The sequence below is a fragment of the Equus przewalskii genome, chromosome 3 (assembly GCF_037783145.1).
Source record: "Equus przewalskii isolate Varuska chromosome 3, EquPr2, whole genome shotgun sequence".
Lineage (NCBI taxonomy): Eukaryota > Metazoa > Chordata > Mammalia > Perissodactyla > Equidae > Equus > Equus przewalskii.
This window is the reverse complement of record NC_091833.1, coordinates 43,988,667-44,011,421: the sequence shown is the minus strand read 5'-3', so window position 1 is coordinate 44,011,421 and position 22,755 is coordinate 43,988,667. Positions and strand designations below refer to the sequence as shown.

Here is a 22,755-nt window from a genome sequence, read left to right as displayed (position 1 = left end):
CACTGTGTTGTTATTTAAATATTTAAACCAACAGAACTAATTTTTATTGCATCTAGTGTCAGCTGTGTTATTTGATGTTTAATTATAAGCCATCTATTTTTTTCCTTCCAAATGATTGTGTTTTTAATGTGCAGTGGACTCAATCCTGGGATCCTGAGGGCGTGTAGCCCCTCTTTTCTCTGACTGCTTGTCTTAGTTCATGCTGTTGCATGTGTGAGATTTTATCAGAAGGCAAACAGGGCAAACAGATTTGAGTTTCAGATTTTAAAATTTTTTGTGAGTTCAAGATTTCAAGCAGTTTTTTTGTAGAACTTTCACTCTATAAAGTACGTTAGGACTCATTATTATTCTCTGCTTTCTCCACAAAATAAGAAGTTAGACTTCAGAATTAATGAAAACTAACCATTGTGGTTTTGTTGTTGCTAACACTGTTTAAGTAGGAACTAACACCTAGAAAAAAACTAAGGGGTTTGTTTTCATGGACATAGAATATATGCATTTTATTCCATTTGGAAACCTAATGACTGTTAAACATCTTGTTCTTTTTTAGAGATTGTTTTTATATTGCTAGATGAGCTCCATGCACCTTTTAAGTGTCCAGATACATAAGGATACCATCCTCTCTCTTATGGCAAACTTTCAACAATGCCTTGGGTGGTTTTAATAAGTAGATCCTTTGTGATTACATCTTATTGTGAAATTTCAATGAAAGGAAGATTCCACTGTTGTGTACTTGAACTTGTTTCCTTTGCTTGTAATCATAATCCTGTAAGGTAAAAGAGAAATTGTCCATTTGAGAGTACACATGGTTGTGCAACTGCACACAGTCTAATTCTGTTCTCCAGTAACTGAATGTTAGCATCCTTTGTGGCCTCTCATTAGGTTAGCCAATTATTCAGTCAGTGCTTGCCCTAGCTAACGAAATTAGTTGTTATTGGAAAATTCAATTGCTGCCAAAAATGTTGATTGGAGTTCATTGCTAGGTTATGCTCGTAGAGACCAAATATCCTTTACAAGCGTTTTCTATTGGTGATCTGTTATCACTATAAGTAAAATGATCTCATGGTTTGTATCTTAAAATTATTATCACTTATAATTTACCTACTACGGTTGCATTTCTTGAATTCTGCACTTGATGTCTTATCAGGTTTGTGTAAGAGGAGTGAAATTGCTTCTGGCCTAAGTAAACATAACATATACCTTAATACTAGGTAAATCATTAGAAGTTTTCCCAAACATTTTGTTACTGTCCTTGACTACAGCCAGGGCCTTGTAATATAAAAGAACTGTTGGCCTTAGCCCCATCCTAGTGATTTACTTTCTCTAGCTTTGAAGTTCCTCATCTGGAAAATGAGGATACTGATAGTTGCTGCTTTGCTTATTTGTCATGAGATAATTGCTCCAAATCAGTTATTGTTACTATTAGTCCATGATAACCAAAGAGACGGTAATAATACAAAAAAGCATATATTAAAAATAATCTGAACTTGCAAATAGTCAAATTCTGTGCATGGATTTTTGTGCTTTCCTTGTTCTCTGCTTTCCACGCTTATTACTGATGACCTCTATGACATGTCAGGCACAGTGCTGATACAGAGACACAAATGGGACATGGTCATCACCCACTGAAATTATAGCCTAGAGGAGGAACTTACAGTTTAGTTTTAGTATAACAAATGTATTAACTTGCATAAGGACTTACAAGTATGAGTACGAAATAAATACTCATTCGGTGACCCAATTCAACCAGAATTTACTCACTATCTTCACAGAGGAACCCAGTAGCCTATGGACATATTCATGGACGTCAGGAGAAAAGGCACATACTGTTGGAGACAGAGATTCGGCTTAGATGAGGAACCCCTCAAGGATCAGAAAGTCACGCTTATCCTACTTTGCCTTTTGGATGGGGAATAGCCTTAATTTAAAGCTTAAACATGGGTGCATCAGCTAACAGGATTGGTGTTTGTCTTCCCTCGTTTGAGTATGTAGAGAACTAATGATTATCTAGGATGAAAGGGTATTGGATCTTGCAGCATTTGACTTACATGAACTAATTAGTAGTTTGTAAATAGTCAAAATCATGAATTAGGAAACTATAAATTCTGATGGTTTAGTATACTAAGGTATATAATAAAAATTCCATTAATAAGATTTCGAGTTTGCAAAAGTCATTTTTTTCTCTTTTTCTTTTTTCCCCCCTCAGAGCATCTGCTACATCCAAGCCTGAGCTGGTTCCTGTTCAAAAGGTGCGTTTCTATCCTAGTATCACTAGGGTACCATTTGATAGCCCCTCTTGAACCCCTGCAATTTCATTCCTGTCTTAGGCCATACTCACAATTTGTAGTTTCAATACAGTTTTCTTCACAGTTCTTTTCCTTTAAAGATAACAGGGGAAAATGGAAATTAACGTATACAGGATTACCATCTATAATTATACCTGGATGATTAAAACATTATTTCCAATGTCATATGTTATCAATAACTTATGTCTCAGTTTCTTACATTCACTTTTAATTTGCCTATCTTTATTCACATTTTCTAAAGAGAATAAGCGGTTACTGAAAATGAATATTACAATAAGTCTTTAATAACATTTTGTTTAATAATAAGTTTTTAATTATGTTTTCAGAGTATTCTTAGATTAGGTTATTGGCAAGTACCCTTTTCTCTCGTATATATCCTCATTTTGTCCCAAACCATTATTCATATACATCTGGTTTATGCTTTTTGGAGTTTTCTCCTTAATTCTCCTTGTGCCTTTCCATTGAATTACTTATTATATTGATTTGCTGAGGCATTAAGCTATTTCCCCCTCTCAGCTAGCTTTATTGTTTCTGTAAGATTAATTTAGATCACCTTTGTTTTTCTTCTTAAAATTAAATTTAATAGAACCACCATTATATGCTTTAAAAAAAATTTCATTGTTTTTCTTTGGAGATGGTAGGGTGAGTAGAGATTTATTCTTAAACATCATAGAAACTTAACCTGTTTTTTTCTCTTAAAGTTTATACTTGCTTTGGAATAGGGATTTGCACACACAAATTCTGTTAATTTTAGGAGAAATTGATCTTTCTTACTAGCTTTTCTTTTTTTTTATTTTTTTGCTCATGGTAGTGAAGAAACATCTAAGATCATTTTTTTCCTTCTATAACTATTAAATATTTATTTTGGAAAAAGGAAAGAATTTTATTCCATCTCTGAATGATATCTCAGAACATTCCAGAAAGAGAAACAGGTGGATTGCAGGAAAGGGAAAGGATTGATTTTTTTTGTTCATTTGTTTGTTTTTTTGTTGTTTTTGTGAAAGCAACTTCGTGATTCAAAATAATTAATTAGAATGTGCACATTTCTGAGTTAGATGAAAATCATCTTACTCTTTTTTTTTTTAATTGAAGAGTTAGAAATGTGCTCTTCTTTCTGCATGAATCAAATAATTGTGCTCTGGAGAGTAATTAAACCTGTTTGAAAGATGGAATTATAATTGAGACTCTGGATATTTTAAAATAAACATTTCAGTTAGAGATATTTTGTTTATTATGGGGTATTTTAAAAATGTTCCTTTGGAATATGTCTCACTTGACACTTATGATGACCTTTAGGCTTTATGATAGCTTTCCTGCTCTATTTCCCAAATGTTTTGAAACTCCTTTCGTTTTTATTAAAAAAATATATTCACTGTGTGCATCTGTATTATGCATGTTGGGACCCATTAGCATGCATGTTATGCTATATCAGCTCATTGTTTTTATCTGGAAACATGTAAAGTTTGGGCTGCTAACATGATTGTGTTTGTCTTTTAGAAACTAGCTGTGTGTTCTTTTCAGTGAATCCATTTTGCATGTGTTTGGTGTGTTTTGTGTATGTTTATTTTTATTTTACATAGGGAGAACCTAAAGAAGTAGTTAAACCTGTGCCCATTACATCTCCTGCTGTGTCCAAAGTCACTTCCACCACCAACATGACCTACAATAAGGCACCCCGGCCCTTTGGCTCTGTGTCTTCACCAAAAGTCACATCCATCCCATCACCATCGTCCGCCTTCACCCCAGCCCATGCGACCACTTCATCACATGCTTCCCCTCCACCCGTGGCTGCTGTCACACCTCCCCCATTTGCTGCGTCTGGACTGCATGCTAATGCCAATCTTAGTGCTGACCAGCGTCCATCTGCACTGAGCGCTGGTAAACCTGCAGTTACTGTCCCACGGCAGCCCACAGTCACCAGCGTGTGTGCCGAGACTGCTCAGGAGCTAGCAGAGGGACAGAGAAGAGGATCCCAGGGTGACAGTAAACAGCAAAATGGGTAGGTGGCCAAGGGTGCTTTCTGCTTTTATCAAAACTCTTTTTTCAGGCAATTTCCAGGAAACAATCTACATTCCCCCAAATCAGCTGTTCTTTGAAGGAAGGAAGGTGAAGTTTTATTTGCTTCATTAACATGTAGCTTTATGTTATATACATACAGCACTTTCTGCGAGGCAATTATAGGTTAATCGAAACCTAATTATGCATTTTGACGTGTCATGAACCATGTAACCTACTCCATAACTCTTTTTCTCCAAGTCCTAGCACAGCATTGAGCAGCTGGCACTTATAATGCAGGGCGAATCTTGAATCTTTCTTCCTCAGTTTTTCCATCCTTTGATTAGCCACCTAAAGTTTAAACAGTGTTACAGTTGTGTCAGCTTATGTCTCTCACTCTGAGGAGAGAGGAATGAGGAGTTGGTGAGAAGCTTTCTTTCTAGGAAATAATCTTAAGAAGACAGAAAGCAAATTGAGTTTTAACTCATGTCTATGCATCCTGCATTAGTTTAGGTCAGATAGCTTGCAACACGCTTTTCAGATAACCTTAAGCTAGAATTTAGTCTTTAAAAGCAAATAATAATGGCAGAACAGTAACATTAAGGGGTACGTAAAAAACATCAGAAGCAAATTAGAAAATATTTTCATTGTAAAGATTTTTCTAAAATGAACAGGTTTAAAGCAGTGGACAGCAAATATGTAATGTCAGCAGAAGTGTTTGAAAATCTATTCCTTATGATTTTTCCCTTTTTGTGGTATATTTTTTGAAAAATTGGTTGAAGTGTATTTTCAGTGGCCTCCATTTATAAGTGGTCATTTTATTCTTTTTGGAATTCAGTGACCATACTCTAAGCCGAAGTCATTTTTGTAAAATCATTTTGATCAGATTTATTGTGACAAAAATGTACTTTAAAAGGAAAACAAAGGGAAATAATCTGCATGCGTGAGGCTTTTTACCGATGCCAGTTCCCAGGAAAATATAATTAAACTAATTGTGTGGATAGGTCTTTTCTGAGATAATCCCTTCCGAATGTTAATTCATGTAATGAAGGGGCTGTGCTTTCTGTAGCGCTGCTGCCATGGCGACTCTGGGGCCCTGACAGCGAAGGTGGCAGGGCTCCAGGCTGCCGCTGAGAGGGAGAGCAGGTCTGGAGGAGCAGCTCCCAGGCCCACAGAGGGTTTTGTGGTTGTGGGTGGCTTTTTACAGTTCTGCTGTGTTTATTGAGAAAAACTAGAATCCCTCAAACAGTGTTATTTCTTCTTTCATGTGAGGAAGAGAATAACATAGTGTTGAGGTGTGTTTGGTTGTATTTTTTTGTATGTCTATGTTAAGACGGTAGATTTTAGAGTAATTGAAGTAGATATCCTGAAAAGACAGATGCTGCCCCTCAGGTGCTAGCCCCACAGAAAACTAAAAGCAGAAGTTTACTCTGTTTATTAAATTTCAGGTTTGGTAGAAGAAAGTTCGTTGAAAGAAGTGTTTGGCTAAAATCTTTTCTCCTTACTAACACTTCTTGAAATTTTGTAAGAAAGTCTTTTTTCTGGAAAATCATGGAAGTATAAGCAAGTCGAGGTTATGAAAAAGTACGACATTTAAAACACGTGAAAATACCAAGCTTAAATTTTGTGTTTTATAAGCACAGCTTTGGTGATTAAATTTGAAACACTTTAAAGCTTATTATTTTCAAACTATAACTGTAGGCAGTGGTATGGTTATAGGGCCGCTATGGTGGCTTCTTAATCAGTCGACGTGGGATTATGGAGCATGTGCCTGGTGTCCAGCACTGGGCAAGACTCAGGAGAAAAGGGATTATTACATATTTTGCATCATCAGCAAGCAAGTTACTGCTTTGCATTTAGAAACTGGGTGTATTTGAAAAGAGCTTGACTTCAAATGTTGTCCAGCTGTTAGGACAAGAACTGGATTTCTGTGAAAACAACGTGTGGTGTCTGAAATTCTAAGACAAGTTTGCAGTGCCCTTTCTCTTACTGTGTTTAGATTAGTGAAATCAAAAATAGATCACACCCTTTACTAGGCAGTCATGTGTCATTTTGAATAGTAGGTGTTTTGTGACATTGACGAATGCATTTCCTACATCAGACGTCAGATGGTTTTTCTGAAATCATTGTCAGATTTTTTACTAATTATGTGATAATTAAATTTCCCATATTTTTATAATGTTACAAAAGGTCTGCAACAAAGCTCTTTCAAAGTTGAGAGTGGTTACTTTTTATTAATTAATTTTTATTTTATAAATAATATATTGCCAGTAACCAAAACTTTAAGAGTTCAGAAGAATTAAAGTTAAACGCATAGTTATCTTTTTCCTCAAAGTAGGAGGACTGTTAGTTTCTATGTGATTTAAAGTAATAGCTAATGTGCCTGTTTGAGAGACATCCCACACAAATTTCTATAGGATTAATAAATAGAAGACACAAGTGCTTATTAATTAAGTTCTATGTGATTTAAAGTAATAGCTAATGTGCCTGTTTGAGAGACATCCCACACAAATTTCTATAGGATTAATAAATAGAAGACACAAGTGCTTATTAATTAAGCATCATTACTGAGAAATAGTTATTCATCCTGATAGTATGAAATCTATAATTATGTTGATATTTTTAGAATGTTTCTTAATAATACCACATAAGCATTCCTGTTCTTTCTTATAAATAATAATGAACAAGGCACTTTAAGAAAGTTTTAATCTTTCTTCTGCGTACACAGATAGTTGGTCTCGGCTTGCTGTTTTCTTTACTACTCTCCTTCCTCTCCTTAGAGGAAAATGGGCTTTATATTCCAGACTGGAGGGGAGCTCTTTGCGTCAGGTAGCTGAAGTGATTACCTTTTTCCGTTTCCAAAGGCCTTTGCATTATAATGTGCCACTGCTTTCAAGAGGTAAGTCTTTCATAGAGCCTTCCTAAATGTCAGTTTTGTTGGACTGCAGTCTCTTCTAACAGTTCCTATGTGGTATTTTGAAGAATCTGGCCTTGGAACGTACAAAATAAAAAAACAATATGGTAGTAATATTTTTAAATGCTTTTCTTTTTGCAGAAAACACAAGTGACAAAGTTAGTATCTACATTACTGGAGAGGAAATATGGTGATTTATATATGAGTAAACAGCATGAATGCCTGATTTTTGCAAAATTAAGTTAAATTTTGCAAAACAGCTGTAACTTAGAATAACCACATTTAGTGTTTTCAGTAGGTTTGGTTTGCATTGCTATGTTGTGGTGAATTGCTTTATAGTAATAAATGGTAGTGTTTAACTTTTGTCATAAAATATATGTGGGGTTTGCTGTGTAATGGTTTAAAAGAGGTAATGCTTGTGGGAATGTAATTTGTATCAGTTGAGACAGAAGACAACGATAAAGATAGATAGAGAAGAATAAAGATACGTACCTCTAGTGAATAGCATATATAAAACTAAGTTGATTTCCAAATTCATATCAAAAACCAGTGTTTTCCCAGGAAAGTCTCTAAAAGCTTTATGAGTTTTCAAACAATATTACTGGAAGGTTTAGATCTCTGTATGTGCAGTTGTGTGTTACTGGATGATAGAAAGTTATACACCTTTGAAATTAGTTGAGAGAGATAATTACGAACTTATTAATGTCACAGTTAGTTGGCATAGGCATTGGGAATCACTGTGATCTAATTTTAAAACCTTGCTTTTATGTCTGTTAGTATTAACAGTAAACAGGCTGGTGATTACTAGCTTTAAAAATTGATAAAAATCACATTAGATGAGAACTTAAAGTAATTTTGTTTTAATGGAGTTATGATTATTCTGAGCATGTGGAGAAATTTCTTATCACACGGTAGAGCAGCATTGGAAATAGGGAATATCAGTCTTAGACACACCCACAAGAATTCACTTTGAATTATGAGAGCAGCTTCCTTCTGGTGTGGCTGTGGTCTCACTGACAGGATGGTTTCATGTTGTACACACCTAGGAATACTATGCACCAGTGTACTGGTCAGACATCCCCAAACCCTCATTTCCTGTTGTCTAGTTAAAGTGAGATTCTTATACACAAAGATTTTAACTAGTTACTAGATTCCAACATAACAGTTTGACTTGTAAAGGAGGAAAAATAAGACTTGGAAAAATAAATTTAGCTTTTAGGTTAATTATAATCATTTTTTAATTCCAGATTCAGATTCATTAATTTATTAGGTGTTATTGTGCATTGTGCTAGGTCTTCCTAAATGCATTATCTGATTTAATTCTCTTTTAGACTTTGAACAATGAGAGGTTATGTAATTTTTCAAGTCATGTAGCTTGTAAGTGATAAAGATTCGAGATTAGGTCTTTGGAAGCCAAATTTTGGTATGCCTTCCTCTGCATCACCTGCTTGTGACCCGGGCTTATTTCTGTTACTTGAAATTAGTGTTTGTTTTTAGTGATTATGGACTTGAGGAAAATTGAGTGAATTGAGGCTATATGAGTGAATAATGTGCATAAACTACAGCCAGGTTTGATAGCACTTTCCTTGTTTTGAGCAGTTGGGGAATCGATACTAACAGCAAACCTGTACTTATACAGTTTTTTTTCTTGAGGAAGATTAGCCCTGAGCTAACATCTGCCAATCCTCCTCTTTTTGCTGAGGAAGACTGGCCCTAAGATAACATCCATGTCCATCTTCCTCTACTTTATATGTGGGACGGCTGCCACAACATGGCTTGATGAGCAGTGCCACGTCCCCACACGGGATCTGAACCTGCGAACCCCGAGCCGCCAAAGCGGAAGGTGCGCACTTAACCGCTGCACCACCAGGCTGGCCCCCTATATAGTTTTTAAAGTGCTTTCAAATATGTTAAACACATGACCTTACCAGAGGTCTGAAAGACAGAGAAATTGTAACCCATTTCACTGTTGAGGAAAATGAGGGTTCTGTGACTTGCAGCTTGCCCAGGGCACAGGCGAAGTGGGCAGCACAGCTACGGTGAGAAACCAGGACATCTGACTGTCACCTTGGCACAGATGCCACTGCCGTGTATGGTTGCTATTTCATTAGGGTACATTTTCTAAAATACGTGAAAATATTTGTTTGGCATATTCAAGTTGACATCTTCCAGTTAAAACCAATCAACCCCCCACTTGCTGCCCCCACCACGCCATAGAACATTTACCCCCAACTTCATGTTGACATAAAGATTTTCCTAAACTTTCAAATGTTTAAATAGATGTCTAAAATTCTACTCTGTTCAGGAGAAGGTAATTTGGAAAATATCCCTGCTATTTAAAATAGCAGTGCAGAGGAGAGAATGCTTTGCATTGTGGCTACAGAAGAATAAATACCTGTAAACTATTGAGATCGACTTAGTCCTGCGTGTCACTCCCATTCAGCAAAACTCAGCCCTCTGCTGAGTTAATGAAACTGACTTGAGTGTGTGGAAATATAGCGTAGCTACACTGCACGGTCTTAGTGTTCAGACTGCGGGGCAGTGTTTCTTACTACATTTATAATGAATTAGTAGTTACTCTAACTAAACTTCATTGCAGAAGGATTGATTCAACAGTGTGTTGACACACTTTATAGAGTTTAGTCTTCGCTATCCATGATGGAATATGAATATATTTGTTTTTAATGATTCTACGCTTCATCAGCTATGTGAATGAATTATGTTTTGAGGTTTCCCTCTTCCGGTGTTACTAACCTCGTTCCTTAACTGTATGATATCAGACGTGCCCTTCTGGGCAGTAATGAGGTCTCTGCTGTTACAGAATGGTGGAGTTCCCACAAATCAGTTCTAAACTTACTGGGATATGCTTGCGAATGAGGGCAGTGTAATGCCAGACAGGAGAGTATGAAAATTGAGTGATAGTTCATTATTTATGACCCAGTGTGTTTCTTATATTTTTTCATCATAATCATTACATTGCAAAAAATTAGAGAATATTTTCAAATAGCTTATCATTCCTTTTTAATATATGATTTAGGATAGTTTATGTGAGGAGATTACACTTGCTATTAATATATACTTGTATTATGTGACAGTGAAAGATTTTCTCTTATTCTGATCGGTTTTTAAAAGTGGTTTCTAAAATGATCTGTTTCTACATCTTACCATCTAGTAATTATTTTATTGTCTGCCTTTTGTTAGGAACATGGTAGGAACTTAGATTCGTGATAAAATGGATTTTATAGAAACTTAGAACTTTTTTTTTACATAGTGGATCTCTCTCCCTTGGTATTAGTAACTTGAGACTTGAACTAGCATTAATATATAAAATTTTTCTCAGTGTTTTGGGAAACAGAAAAACATTTATAAAACTGTTGTCCAAATAATAACAGTGTAACAGAATTTTGACTAACATTTGTTCATTTTTGTTTTTGTGTGTTTACATGATTATTTTGAAGCATGATGTTTGTGTAACATCTTCACATAAATTTGTTTCTAATTTCGTTATTTCATTTTGTTTCTTTTCTTCTTCTTCTTCTTTTTGGCCTCGTCTTTGTCTGTTTTCCATCATCCTGGGAACATCAATGTCTTCTCTGCTCTATAACGTCTTTTTGTGTGTATTACTCCTCCAGTAACCCTGGCACTGTGTAAGTACCTAATCACTGGTTCCTTTTGTAATTTTCATCGTTGTCTCTCTGTAACTTTCCATCTTGCTTTCAACTTAACACCACCAGTGGATTTTTAGTGTCTTCTCATTGCAAGAATTTTCAGATCTGTTAAGGAGCCTAGGAAACATGTTTAACATGCTAGAGAACTTCATTTGAATCAGTGAGTATATTCAGAACAACCATACTTCTGTAGTGGAACAACCTAGTAGGCTGATAAGTAAGTATACAGACGGTGTGCACTAGAGTTAGACGTGTAGTTTGGGCCTCCTTGGTTTAGTATTTCTTAAAAATTTGAATGAACTTGCTAATTTTGAATGTCTCTATTTTGAAATAAAGTATTTGCTCTTGATAATTAAATTTATGTTCTATCCCAAATACATTTTTAGAAATAAAATCACTGAGATTATTCTCTTCTTTAATCATAGAGTATCAGAGTCTAGAGTTTCGAAGCCAGAAAACACTAAGTAAATGTTTAGAAACTTCTATCACTTAACACAAGACCTTGAGCTGTGGTGAATGTCACAGAGTGTAAGGTGTACTGTACTTTTTGCAAGGGTGTCATGGGTAAAAAATATTTTTCAGTGGCGTCATTTTATTATTCTTAGTATCATAGCTTGACACTGCTGTTTTGTATTTTTATAGACCAAACCTATAGTGGCACTAAAATTGGCACCACTATAAGAGTCAGCTACACTCACTCACTATATAGAAATGTAGAACTATAATAAGTAGCTAAATAAAAGGTTTTTCAAATTGCATAAGATAAAGTGTCGTCTGTTTTGGAATTTATATCTGTTAAAGGAAGTGTATTTATAAGGTAATCTGTGCCTATTATTTCCTAATTTTTAAAAATTTTGTCTTTTAAAAAGCATTAGGTTTTCAATATTAGTAAAAGGTATTTCAGATATTTCACTCTGAAATCTTGAAATAGTACCATAAATTATAATAATAAGTATAATGAGTATTACTAATTTTGTGTGTAAATACTATTGATTCTGTTATGTATGCAGATGACCCATAGTCTTAGAACACGCATCACAAATACATTTTCTAGTAGTCATAGACGAACACATTATGTGATCATTACTGTACTAGTATGGGTTAGTTACCGTGGAAAACACTACATACATTAGCTATCTTACATATTCCTCAAAATAACCCTTTAAGGTGGATGCAATCTCCATTTGTCAGATGAAAGTTACTTGACTTATCTACAGCACACACTGAGTGGAGGATGTGGTACTTGAAACCATTGTGTCTGACTCTAAAGCCAATGTTAACTTGAATTCTGTCATGTTCTTCACTGGACACAAACTCTTCTTGTGTACCGAGACGGTTTTGATAGTGTGACTGTTAAAATGACAGCAGTCCTTTGGCAGGCTTAGAGTACTGTGATTTTCTCAGGAGTTCTACCCAGCAGGTGTTGCCACCCACACCTGACACTCTTAGAGTGGTTTCTCTCCTTGGGTCTGTGCCAGTCATCTGCTAGTCCAGAGTCAGACTCTTCTGATGTTAAATTCATAGCCTCGGAAAGTTTGCATTTCTCCTGTTTTTGGGGGAGGGAGGAGAGAGGGGACGAGTATGTATTATGTTCAGTAGATCTTAGGTTAAAGTGTAAAAACAGTATACATTGTAAATTCCTTAATATTTATGGTTTGTTAATAGAAAAAATGAATGTTCTTAGCAAACTCAAAGTTCTTAAACTCTGTAGTTTACAAATCCCTTTCACATATATTATCTCATTTAATCCTCAGAACAATGCTACTTTGTGATAATCTTGTTTTATAAATGAAAAACTGAGGCTCAGTGAGATCGACTTGTCCAAAATCAAGCATCTGGCAAGTCACAGAGCCAAGATTTACCTCTTGGTCTTTTGATAGGTGTTTCGTTGGTTTCTGATCCACCACAGCTCTTCTTCATTCCGCTGGTTCTGCACTCACTCTATTTAGAATGAGGGATATCTGTACAAGTGAATGAGAAAACTATAGAAAATGGTGGTCTGGGCCTTTTCAAAATTGTGTTTGGAATTGCTGGTTTAGCCTGTATGAAACCATTTTTTGGTTCCTGGGCCTAGGGAAGATATGATCATTTAATTTTGTGAAAGTCAGTACCTTTTAGCAGCATATCGATATTTAACAGTGGTTGTAGTCCGTATCTGTGATTTATTAGGCATACAATACAAGTAATTTCTAAATATTTGACTTTAACTACTGTGGACTTTTTAATTTCTTATTTTCCTTCTTTTCTTATTCTTTTCTTTTCTTGTTCTTCATGTTGGAAATCTTTCTTCTGCTGCCTTCTTCTGTCAATTAAAAGGAAAATCCCGCCTAAACGGTAACCTTTCTGTTGAATAGATACTTATACTATCATTTTATATTAGTGTTTAAGTACCTTTTGTTTTTTTACTAATTCTTTAAAAACCTAGTCTACTCTATTTTAGAACAATGTCTTTTTTTAAAAAAAACTGAGGCTTAGTAGCAAAATGTATAAGAGGAACATTGAGGATTAAATGTATAAATGATGAATAATTTGCTGGTGGATATTTTTGTCCTTAATATAATTAAAAATATTGTAATTCTTTTTTTCTTAACCCTAGCCCACCAAGAAAACACATTGTGGAGCGCAACACAGAGTTTTATCACATACCCACTCACAGTGATGCCAGCAAGAAGAGGCTGATTCAGGATACTGAAGACTGGCATCCAAGGACCGGAACAACCCAGTCTCGCTCTTTCCGAATCCTCGCCCAGATCACTGGGACCGAGCATCGTGAGTGCATATTTAGGGGTTCTAATGGATGCTTGTTCTTTGTCATAGAGAATAGCATTTAGATTGATAGACGGTTATTGGAAAACAATAATTTTCCTGAGACAGTTTGCTTTTAAATTATGCCATGCATAATATGGGTACTGTAAATAAGAAACTAGCCCAGGAGTCTTACACTGAAAACTGTAGTAGTGGTAGTAGTGGTAGTAGTAGTAGTTAGTAGTGGTAGCAGTAGTCATACTGACTATAGTATATAGCCAATGACAACATATTATGGAATTTTTTTAGTGGCACTCTGCAACTTGACCATTTGGTATTGATTCATATAGGTAATTGCTTAAGTGACTTTAAAGTTAAAAAAAGCTTACTAATACTGAATATTGCTTGTTGTGTTTCAGTGAAAGAATCTGAAACTGATAATACAAAGAAGGCAAAGTAAGTTGTCCGTCTTTTTGTAAGTTGAATGCTTTCCTTTCATGAATGGTCTCAATTTGTTTTTTCACGTTTTCAAGTGTAATGATATGGCATATTGTCTTTGCAAGTAGAAGCTAAGCATTTAACTTTGGTGCCTTTTGTGGGACTTAAATGTACAACTTAGAGATTTTTAAATTAGTAGAATTGTGTGGATTTTCTCTCTATGCTTCCTTTCTTTTGTATTGCAGTAAGTGAGCAGCAGGTGTATTTGGGGGTGCTTTGCTAACACTACAGATCTCTGTGTATGAGTTCAATGTGTTGTCTTGCAGTCACTTTATTTTGGGCATAAAAATTGATGTTTCCCAGAGGGCTCTATGAATTAATTTCTGTATTTCTAAAAATGCTCTCCCCTTAAAATCTTTGCTATTAAATAAAACAGCTATGTGAAATTAAGCTTTATAAGGCATGTTTTCTGCATGATGAACTTAGAAACTTTTCTTTCTCTTTCTTATGACTCTTCTATCACTTTTCTTTTCTTTTCTTTTCTTTTTTTTATTTCCACAGGGAAAAGATACCCCTTCACGTCTTTAGTCCCAAATACACAAAATTACGTGACTGGCACCATGAAGTTTCAGCACGTGCTCTTAACGTACAGTGATTTATGAGCCTTGCCCCCCCAAGCAGCCAGCACACACCTTTTCATTCACTTTGTTTTCCGTCTTCGTAGCAAAATCTGTATTAAATTTGCCTTATGAAAAAAATAGAACTTTTTCTATACTCTTCTAACCATTTCCTGCTGTTGTGAAAATGGGAGGATGAACATGTTTTGTGCTAGTAGGTAGCTCATAGATGTTAAACTAAGAGAGCAAATTAAAGGACTAGATCTCTTCAGTGGATTTACATCTTTTTCCATTGTTATTAGGATAGTGACCTTGGAAAAGGAATTCTTTTCGTAAGTTGAATTTGGTTGGTCGTTTGAAGCAGAGATGGATGAGCAAATAATGTCCTTGTCTAATTTGGAAAATACTTCCTTTATGTTACTACATTTTCCAGGATTACTTTTAAGTTTATTATTATATAATGTTCTAAGTGGGTTGTAAATTATTCTAAATAAACAAATATGAGGAGGCAAGACAAAACAGAGAAGAATTTATTAGAATAGAGTTCATTATAGGTTTGAATATCTTTTAAAGCAGGAACTATTCAGGATGGCTGTATGAAAAGGAGGAGGCTCAGATTTGGCTCCTAAAAACGGAAAAAAGAGAATGCTGCCCCTATTTTCAATGGGGAAATGCAGTGTTCTTTTGGTTGGTTAGTTTCAAAAATCCTATTTTCTACCAAAGGAAATATTTCTAAGCCGGTGGATGTTTTTAGGGTATAGACAACTTCTAGACACTAACTAGTAAGATATAGAAAAGATAAGTTTGCTTTGTTTCTAAATTAGAGAAAATGAACATAAAATGCAATACGAATGATTCTTTATGTGACATCAGAGAAATATTTTACTTAGTGATATAAACTATTGTGCATTGCTACTGTTCGTAGGAAGCTCTGTTTTGGGCAAAACATGCAAGCTAAATATCTGACTAGAAATGCTTTCTGTCTTGTAATATAATGTATTATATATTAGATCTAAATTCAATAATACATGCATTTTGAAGTTTGGAAAAGTATTGTAATAAAGTTGCATTTAACTTAGCTTTGTACTTGTTTTCTGTTTCCTTGAAGCTAGTAACAGTACCATCCAAGACTGTTAGAATATTACTTGGGTAAAATAAATAATTCTCTTGACCTTTCATTGGGAAAACATTTTTAATGTTCCTAAAATGTGAGTATGGAATATGACAAAGGCCCATATTCGATTTTTTTCCTGCATTGTTATATTATTTAACATAACATCTTATATGAGTAGCATAAGATCAGTTAGACTATGCCACAAAATAGAGTTAGTCTTTGTTTGAAGATGATTACTGAAGAATCTTGCCTGCATTCAAGGTTCCATTTTTCACTTTTCCAGGTTTTCTTCACTTTAATGTCACCATAGACTAGGACAACTACCTGATAATTTGGAGAAACTAACGTTAATTTCAGTTAGTGATTGATTACTATTTGAAATTTGGCATGTCAAATTCATTTAAAAATAGTTCTAGGATGTATCTGTTCATTTTCTACTACATAATATATTAACATGTCTTTCTTTTATTGCATCAGCTGTTCTTCACATACTGCTTGTGATTTTATGACTCGGCCGTCAGTTCCGGTTATTACTGTGTCTCTGGCCTCTATAAGAAAATCTACTTTCTTAGGCCAGGCTTTCCTATACCTAGTAATTCTTCATTGATTTCAAAAGATGATGTTTGAAAGAAGACAGAATCAAATTCTCATGAAAATCAATGGTGTGGGTATAGTAAACATGATATTTTCCACCAAGAATCAAATTTCTAGAATAACTACAGAGTTGAGAGAAAGAACTACTAGAAAGAGACTTTGAGGTAAATAAAAGAATTTTTCCCTAATAGAGACAAGAGAACCTGTATAGAAATTTATAACTTGAAGTAGGTACAGATGAAAATAAGAATTTCATACCTTGCCTAGTTAAAAATAAAGTATTTAATGTCTCATGAAAGCAGAGACTTACTTAAATGGAACGATTCATATTTGAGTATGAGGGTGAATATTCAGCCAGCATCACAAAGGACATTCCATTTGACCCTGTCAGAGGTTGAATTCCTGTGCTCAATTAATCTCCTGGGACATCTTATATTCCTAGCTTAAAGGCTAGCCAAAAATTATAAAAGCTTCTTGCAAAAATATTATTGCAAGTCTAGTGACCTGATTTATAGCTTGTTTTTGTTTGTCTCTCTTATACAGACTTTCTTTATCATAGGCTTGTTTTTAAAGTAAAATTGGAAAGTTGCTCTTAACAACAATTTTCAACATTTTTTTTCTTAAACTGTTTTACCAGTCAGAAGATGGAATATCTCCCACACAGTCAATAGTTTTGTTACCTCAAAAAAGTTATTATTTGTGGAAACAGAAGCCTACTCATTTTGTACATTATTATACCCTTAGGAAGTCTCAGATAAAAATCTCTTAGTTTGTTAAATAGCAGAACCTTCTTTTATTCAAATTTATTCAGAACTATAGAATGAAGTGATCTTCCCCAGACAAATAATTTTGCAATTGTTGTGTTTCTGATGTGTATTTAAAGTCACATAAGTCATTAATATTCCTTCATTGCCTGCATTCATTCCTTGACGTGAATAATTACTGAATAGTGCTTGAATGCCAGGTGCTAGGGATTCAGTAGTGAGTAACAGGTGAATATGTAAACATGATGACCTGAGATGATTGTGTTACCAAGATAATCAAATAAGTTAATATAAAGGAAATTTGGCATAGGCAGGGGGGGTTACTTAGATGATGTGGGCCTCTGAGGAGATGACCTTAATGTGGTCACCCAAGGGAAGAAAAGGGGTCCATCACATGATCTCTTGGGATCAGAATGGAAATGAGTGTGGAAACCCTGAGGTGGAAAGGAGCGTGGCAAGCATTGACCTGAAAGGACAGTGTGGCCAACATGTGGTGTATGAGGGGAAGCATGATACAGAAATAGAATGTTTATGCATATAGGCAGATGACACATATTCTCAATACTATTCACAGCATTTTACCTGAGAAGTTGTCTTCTTATTGTATTTAACGACTTCCAAGTAAAATTAAAACATGAAGAACCAGGGAGGTTATTTTGCTAAATAAAGTCCATTCCCCTAGTTAGTGCCAGCCCTGGGCATAGTTATCACTTTAATGCTTTTCCCGTTGAGACCCGTTGAAGACCTAAAAGAAGGAGGCATTAATACAGTGCTTGTTGGTGATGCATGTAGAGACTAGAATGCCCTGTAAAGCATACATAAAGACGTTCAAAATCAGAACTTTCATGTATAGAAATCTGACAGATAATGCTCTATTTGTACTTTAGTGATGAATTCGACAATTTAATCCTCTCTATATAAACCTGTCTAGAATTGTTTGGACCCATTCCTTTCACTTATCCCATTCAAGAAAATTCCTTAAACCAAGTAAATATTTCCTTGTTCATTCTTTCCAAAATAGACATCAGCATTTTTTTGTGGTTATCATATTAAGAAACACAGAATGATAAATTCTTGGTCTTAGATTCAGATTTGTGGCTGACTGCTCTCTGCCCCTGAGTTTCCACTCCTTCAAAATCTGCAGTGAGAATCGTTGGTGGACGCTGCTGCCCGCCCAGGCACTCTGTCAGTAGAGCACTTGGTACCCTGCTGCTGGCTGTGCCGGGGTCAGCGCCTTCTCATACCACTTCCGTGGCAGCACTGCCCCCTCCAAGACCACAGCCTTCCTGGGGCTGTCCACGCGCAGTGAACTGACGGGGAGGGGGGGTGCAGTGAGAAGCCTGGCCGTTTCAGCCCAGCTGGGGACAATTGGGAAGGGCCCTTCCAGCTCCAGAGCTGCTGTGCGGTCAGCTGACTGCCATAAGTCCTGTATGACAATTCAGCGCCTCCTTCTGCGCGCTCCTGCTTCCTGGCTTCCCTCTTTCACAGGTGTTGGTCCTAGCGGCCCTTGTTAATAAGCACCCTCCATTCTGAACTCTGTCTTGGAGTCTGCTTTCTGGAGAACCTGATCTGCCACAGAATCATCGTCTTTTCCATCCCAGTTTGGACCACAGTTGCACAGGTTCTCAAACAGTGTGGGCCTTGTCTTCATCTTCTCATCACCTCTGTCTTTGTCACTTCTCATCCCTTCTCCTTAAATCTTCAACCCAGACCACAAACACTGTTTAGGGAAATCATTAAAGTGAAAGATCAGGTAAGTGCAGCCTGAAAGGTGTATGGAAGTTAAAGGAAGATACATTTACTTTTCTTTGGCTCAAGTAAAGGATGTTTATTTATTGATTGTATCAGAAGCATCCCGGGAGTAGGTGAAGGTATTGGGAAATCAAATATAGTCAGGGCGAAATGAATGAATCAGGGAATGAGAAGCTTCAAAATAGAAAATTAGCATTAGCTGAGTAAATGTAATGAACACTTGTAACTGGTAAGCAGCACTCAATAAAATATTATGATTTTGTATAATTTTCCATATGCAACATTTAGAATCAAATGTGTTAGCCATTTAATCAGTCACTAAATAAATTTTATTTGAACACCTCTGCCGTTTTCTTCACATCCTTAAAAATTTACCCCTAGTTCTCCTGGGGGAGATGCTGCTCTGAGTAGCCTTTGGGAATGTGTAGGAGGATAATACTGTATTATTACAGATCTTATGAGGTCAGGAGGTGCTGCAGGAGGCTAGGGATGCTCAAAGTAATACTCTGAATAATCCCACAGATTGAAGCGTCTTCCTGCCCAAAATGCCAGTGGTGTGCCAGAGAATGACTGGGCTGCGTGCAAATGCTCCCTCTTCAAAGGGTTTCTTGTTTCTTCCTAAAACTCTGACCATACAGCCTCACCCATAGTGTACTGGCCCACCCTCCCTGGGACGAATGATCCTCTCCCTTCTGGAATAACATCCTATAGTATTTTACCCCTCTTTGGGCACCTCCATTTCTAATCTGTGTTATGCGCATTTGTCTGCATGTCCCAAACCTCCAACTGCAGTATGTGCTCTTGGAAGACAAGACTCTTAGTATGATCATACTAATTGGAAGGAAAAGGCATTCTTTTTTTTTTTTTGAGGAAGATTAGCCCTGAGCTAACATCTGCTGCCAATCCTCCTCTTTTTGCTGAGGAAGACTGGCCCTGAGCTAACATCCGTGCCCATCTTCCTCCACTTTATGTGTGGGATGTCTGCCACAGCCTGGCTTGCCAAGTGGTGCCATGTCTGCACCCGGGATCCGGACTGGCGAACCCCAGGCCACTGAAGCAGAACATGTGCACTTAACCGCTGCACCACCGGGCCGGCCCCAGAAAAGGCATTCTAATAGACATGGTGTTTCTTCCTGGATGAGACTGTAGCTGTATAAGTAAAGATCTATACATTTAGTATATAAATCCGTATATATAAAGGGTCATTTGTGTAGAAATATATTTATAAATGTGATATAAATATACAAATTTGATTTGCAAGTGGGTGTTAGGATTTTAAGACTCTTCTCTGGTAAACTACGTCTTAGATTAGAAGTACATTATATTAGCTCAGGCTGCCATAACAAGTTGCCACAGACTTGATGGCTTAATAACAGGTATTTATTTTCTTACAGTTTTAGGAGGTAGAAGTCCGAGATTAAGATCCTAGCAGAGTTAGTTTCGGTGAGGCCTGTCTGCATGGCTTGCAGATCGCCACCTTCCCCCGTGTCCTCGTGTCGCCTTTCCTCTGTGCACACGCAGAGAGAGCAGGCGAGCTCCGGTGGCTCTGCCTCTTCGGAGGACGCCAGTCTTAGCAGGATTAGGGGCCCACTGGCAGGACCTCATTCAGCCTTAATTACCTCTTTATAAGCCCTGTCTCAAAATCCTGTCACATTGGGAGTTAAGGCTTCAACATATGAATTTGGCGGTGGGGGCAGGAGCGCACAATTCAGTCCATAACAAACACAGCTGCCTTTCTGTAGTAATACTCAATTTGACAGATTAGCATCCCAGAAAAAGTTATTCCTCAGTAGTCACTGACATGGACCCATTTGAAAGTGTTGCAGTTACGTTGTGGTGCCTCCTTTTTCACTTTGGATGACATGTATTTGTCTCCACCTCCTGTATCCCTAACTAGAGTATAGACTCTGTGAAACAAGGGTTTTAGTATCCTCACCATATTTGGCACTAACTAATGGTTACTAATTGTATATAATTGCATATTTGTCAACTCCCTCGTTGTTGAGTTTTAGAGAAATTGTTTACAGCATAGTATACATAACTTTTAATTGAATATAAATTCAGTATAAGGTCAAATTTTCATGAAAATATCAAGACATTAATGTCTTTACTGAAGATAAAGTGGAATCATACCTAAGTTGTTTGAAAGGAGAATTGTTGTGCTTTTGGTAATCTAATTGGCAGTGGGTGACACTTTACCCCTGATATCATCTGTTTCTTAAATAGTTGTGGAAGATTTTTTTTTTAATTAAATGAAAATTTATTTCTTAATTCATTTTACTTTGTGTTTTTGGTCTGTCTTAACATGAATAGTCCAGTGGCGCCTGTGACAAGATGATACCTGACTAATTGTAGAAACAGGTGTATGAGATGCTTAGTGCTCTGATGGGAAGAACCAGTAGACGTAGTTTTATCGTTGCTAAGGACATGCTTGAAGTTGAGTCTAATCTACAACATTGATTAAAAAGAAGCAACCGCCATATTATCAGTAATATATTAATAATGGAAAGCTAGTAATAATATGTGGCTTACCAGGATAGAGAATTATGGGAGACCATAGAAGATTTCATTGAAAGATAATTCTTTTAGAAACATACACCTAAAATATATCATGTGTCAAGCAGTATATAATTTAAGTTAAAAGGTGATTTTCTTGATCTCACTATTTTCTCTGTTTCTATTATATGGTAAAATATTTATCTAATAAACAATTTTAAATTTTTCATGCTTATATAGGTCTATATAAATGAGCATAAAGTAGCAGTTTAGTAAAAAGATATATGAAATTACCATGATCAAAACGTACTTTTAACGGTCTTTTATCTCTCCTTCTCAAAGAGTAGTGGGTTCTGATTTTCTCATATATTATGATGAAGAATTGATAATGTATGATATGGATTTCCAGTTTTCAAAGATATAAAATACTCTTTAAGTGAGAAGTGACTGCCTCTCTTCTTAGAAGGAAAACAGTTCAAATTCCAGTCACCAGTTATATTACACAAAAATGAAACAGTTATGGGGGAAAAATCCTCGTATAGGCTATCCCATAGCAGTAAGTCCTGTCCACATGATTTCCAGCTGAAGGCCCTCAGGACAGATCCTAAGTTACTTCTTGAACAGAGACCTATCACCTTTGTACATTCATTGAAAATTTAGGAGGCAGAAACTACATAAATATTTCCAAATATACTCTTTTTACAGCAAGTTTTTAAAAAATGTTAGCTTGTTCACATATTCATATGACCAGCGTAAGGTGGATTAATGAAGAAGCACAGTTTGCTGACTTGTGCCATGTCTTCATTATTGCTCTGTTTCACAGATATACAGGACTCTGTTGCAGATCCTTATTAAGACACTTGTCATTTGAGTAAATCACCTAAAACTACTATCCTTTATATGCTAGGCAAAGAAATCAGGAATCATTCCCTAGTTTCGTATTCTCACATATTTTCATAGGTAAGAATTAACAATCAGATTTTCCCAAAAACACACAACACAAGGCATAGTCTAATTTTTAAAAATAAAATAAAACAATAACAGCCAGATAGAATCTCTTAGCTGATGCCATCGTATACATTCCTGCAAAGTATGTTTGCCAACCTGGAAAAAACCCACAGGGTATATAACCAAGCAATAATTTTTTTCTGTTGCAAAATATGAAATATTTGTAATTTATCTCCTTTCATTTTCTTCCGGTAGATTATACTGTCCTATGCAAATACTGGTTTGGTAACTAATGTAAAGATCGCCATCTGTTGAACATAAGTAATTATTACACTTTTGTTCCTGTGATAATATTACTTTAAAATTATTAAAGCAGGAAAAGTAGTTCCTATCTACCTTATGTA

General features: G+C 36.0%; 1 protein-coding gene across 18 annotated transcripts in view; it reads left to right on the top strand.

Moving 5' to 3' along the window:
* Nucleotides 1-22,755, top strand: part of PDLIM5 (PDZ and LIM domain 5) — a 196,684-nt gene that overhangs the window by 107,290 nt on the left and 66,639 nt on the right. For 3 of the 18 annotated variants that reach the window (XM_070614275.1, XM_070614271.1, XM_070614278.1), the window contains 4 exons: nucleotides 2,207-2,249; nucleotides 3,887-4,305; nucleotides 13,480-13,652; nucleotides 14,048-14,084. In XM_070614275.1, coding sequence (XP_070470376.1) covers nucleotides 2,207-2,249; nucleotides 3,887-4,305; nucleotides 13,480-13,652; nucleotides 14,048-14,084 — 672 coding nt within the window. Of the gene's footprint in view, nucleotides 1-2,206; nucleotides 2,250-3,886; nucleotides 4,320-7,356; nucleotides 7,374-10,847; nucleotides 10,863-13,199; nucleotides 13,218-13,479; nucleotides 13,653-14,047; nucleotides 14,085-14,627; nucleotides 15,762-22,755 lie in introns of those variants that run through there. The other 15 variants (XM_070614272.1, XM_070614269.1, XM_070614281.1 and 12 more) reach the window with 11 other exon arrangements.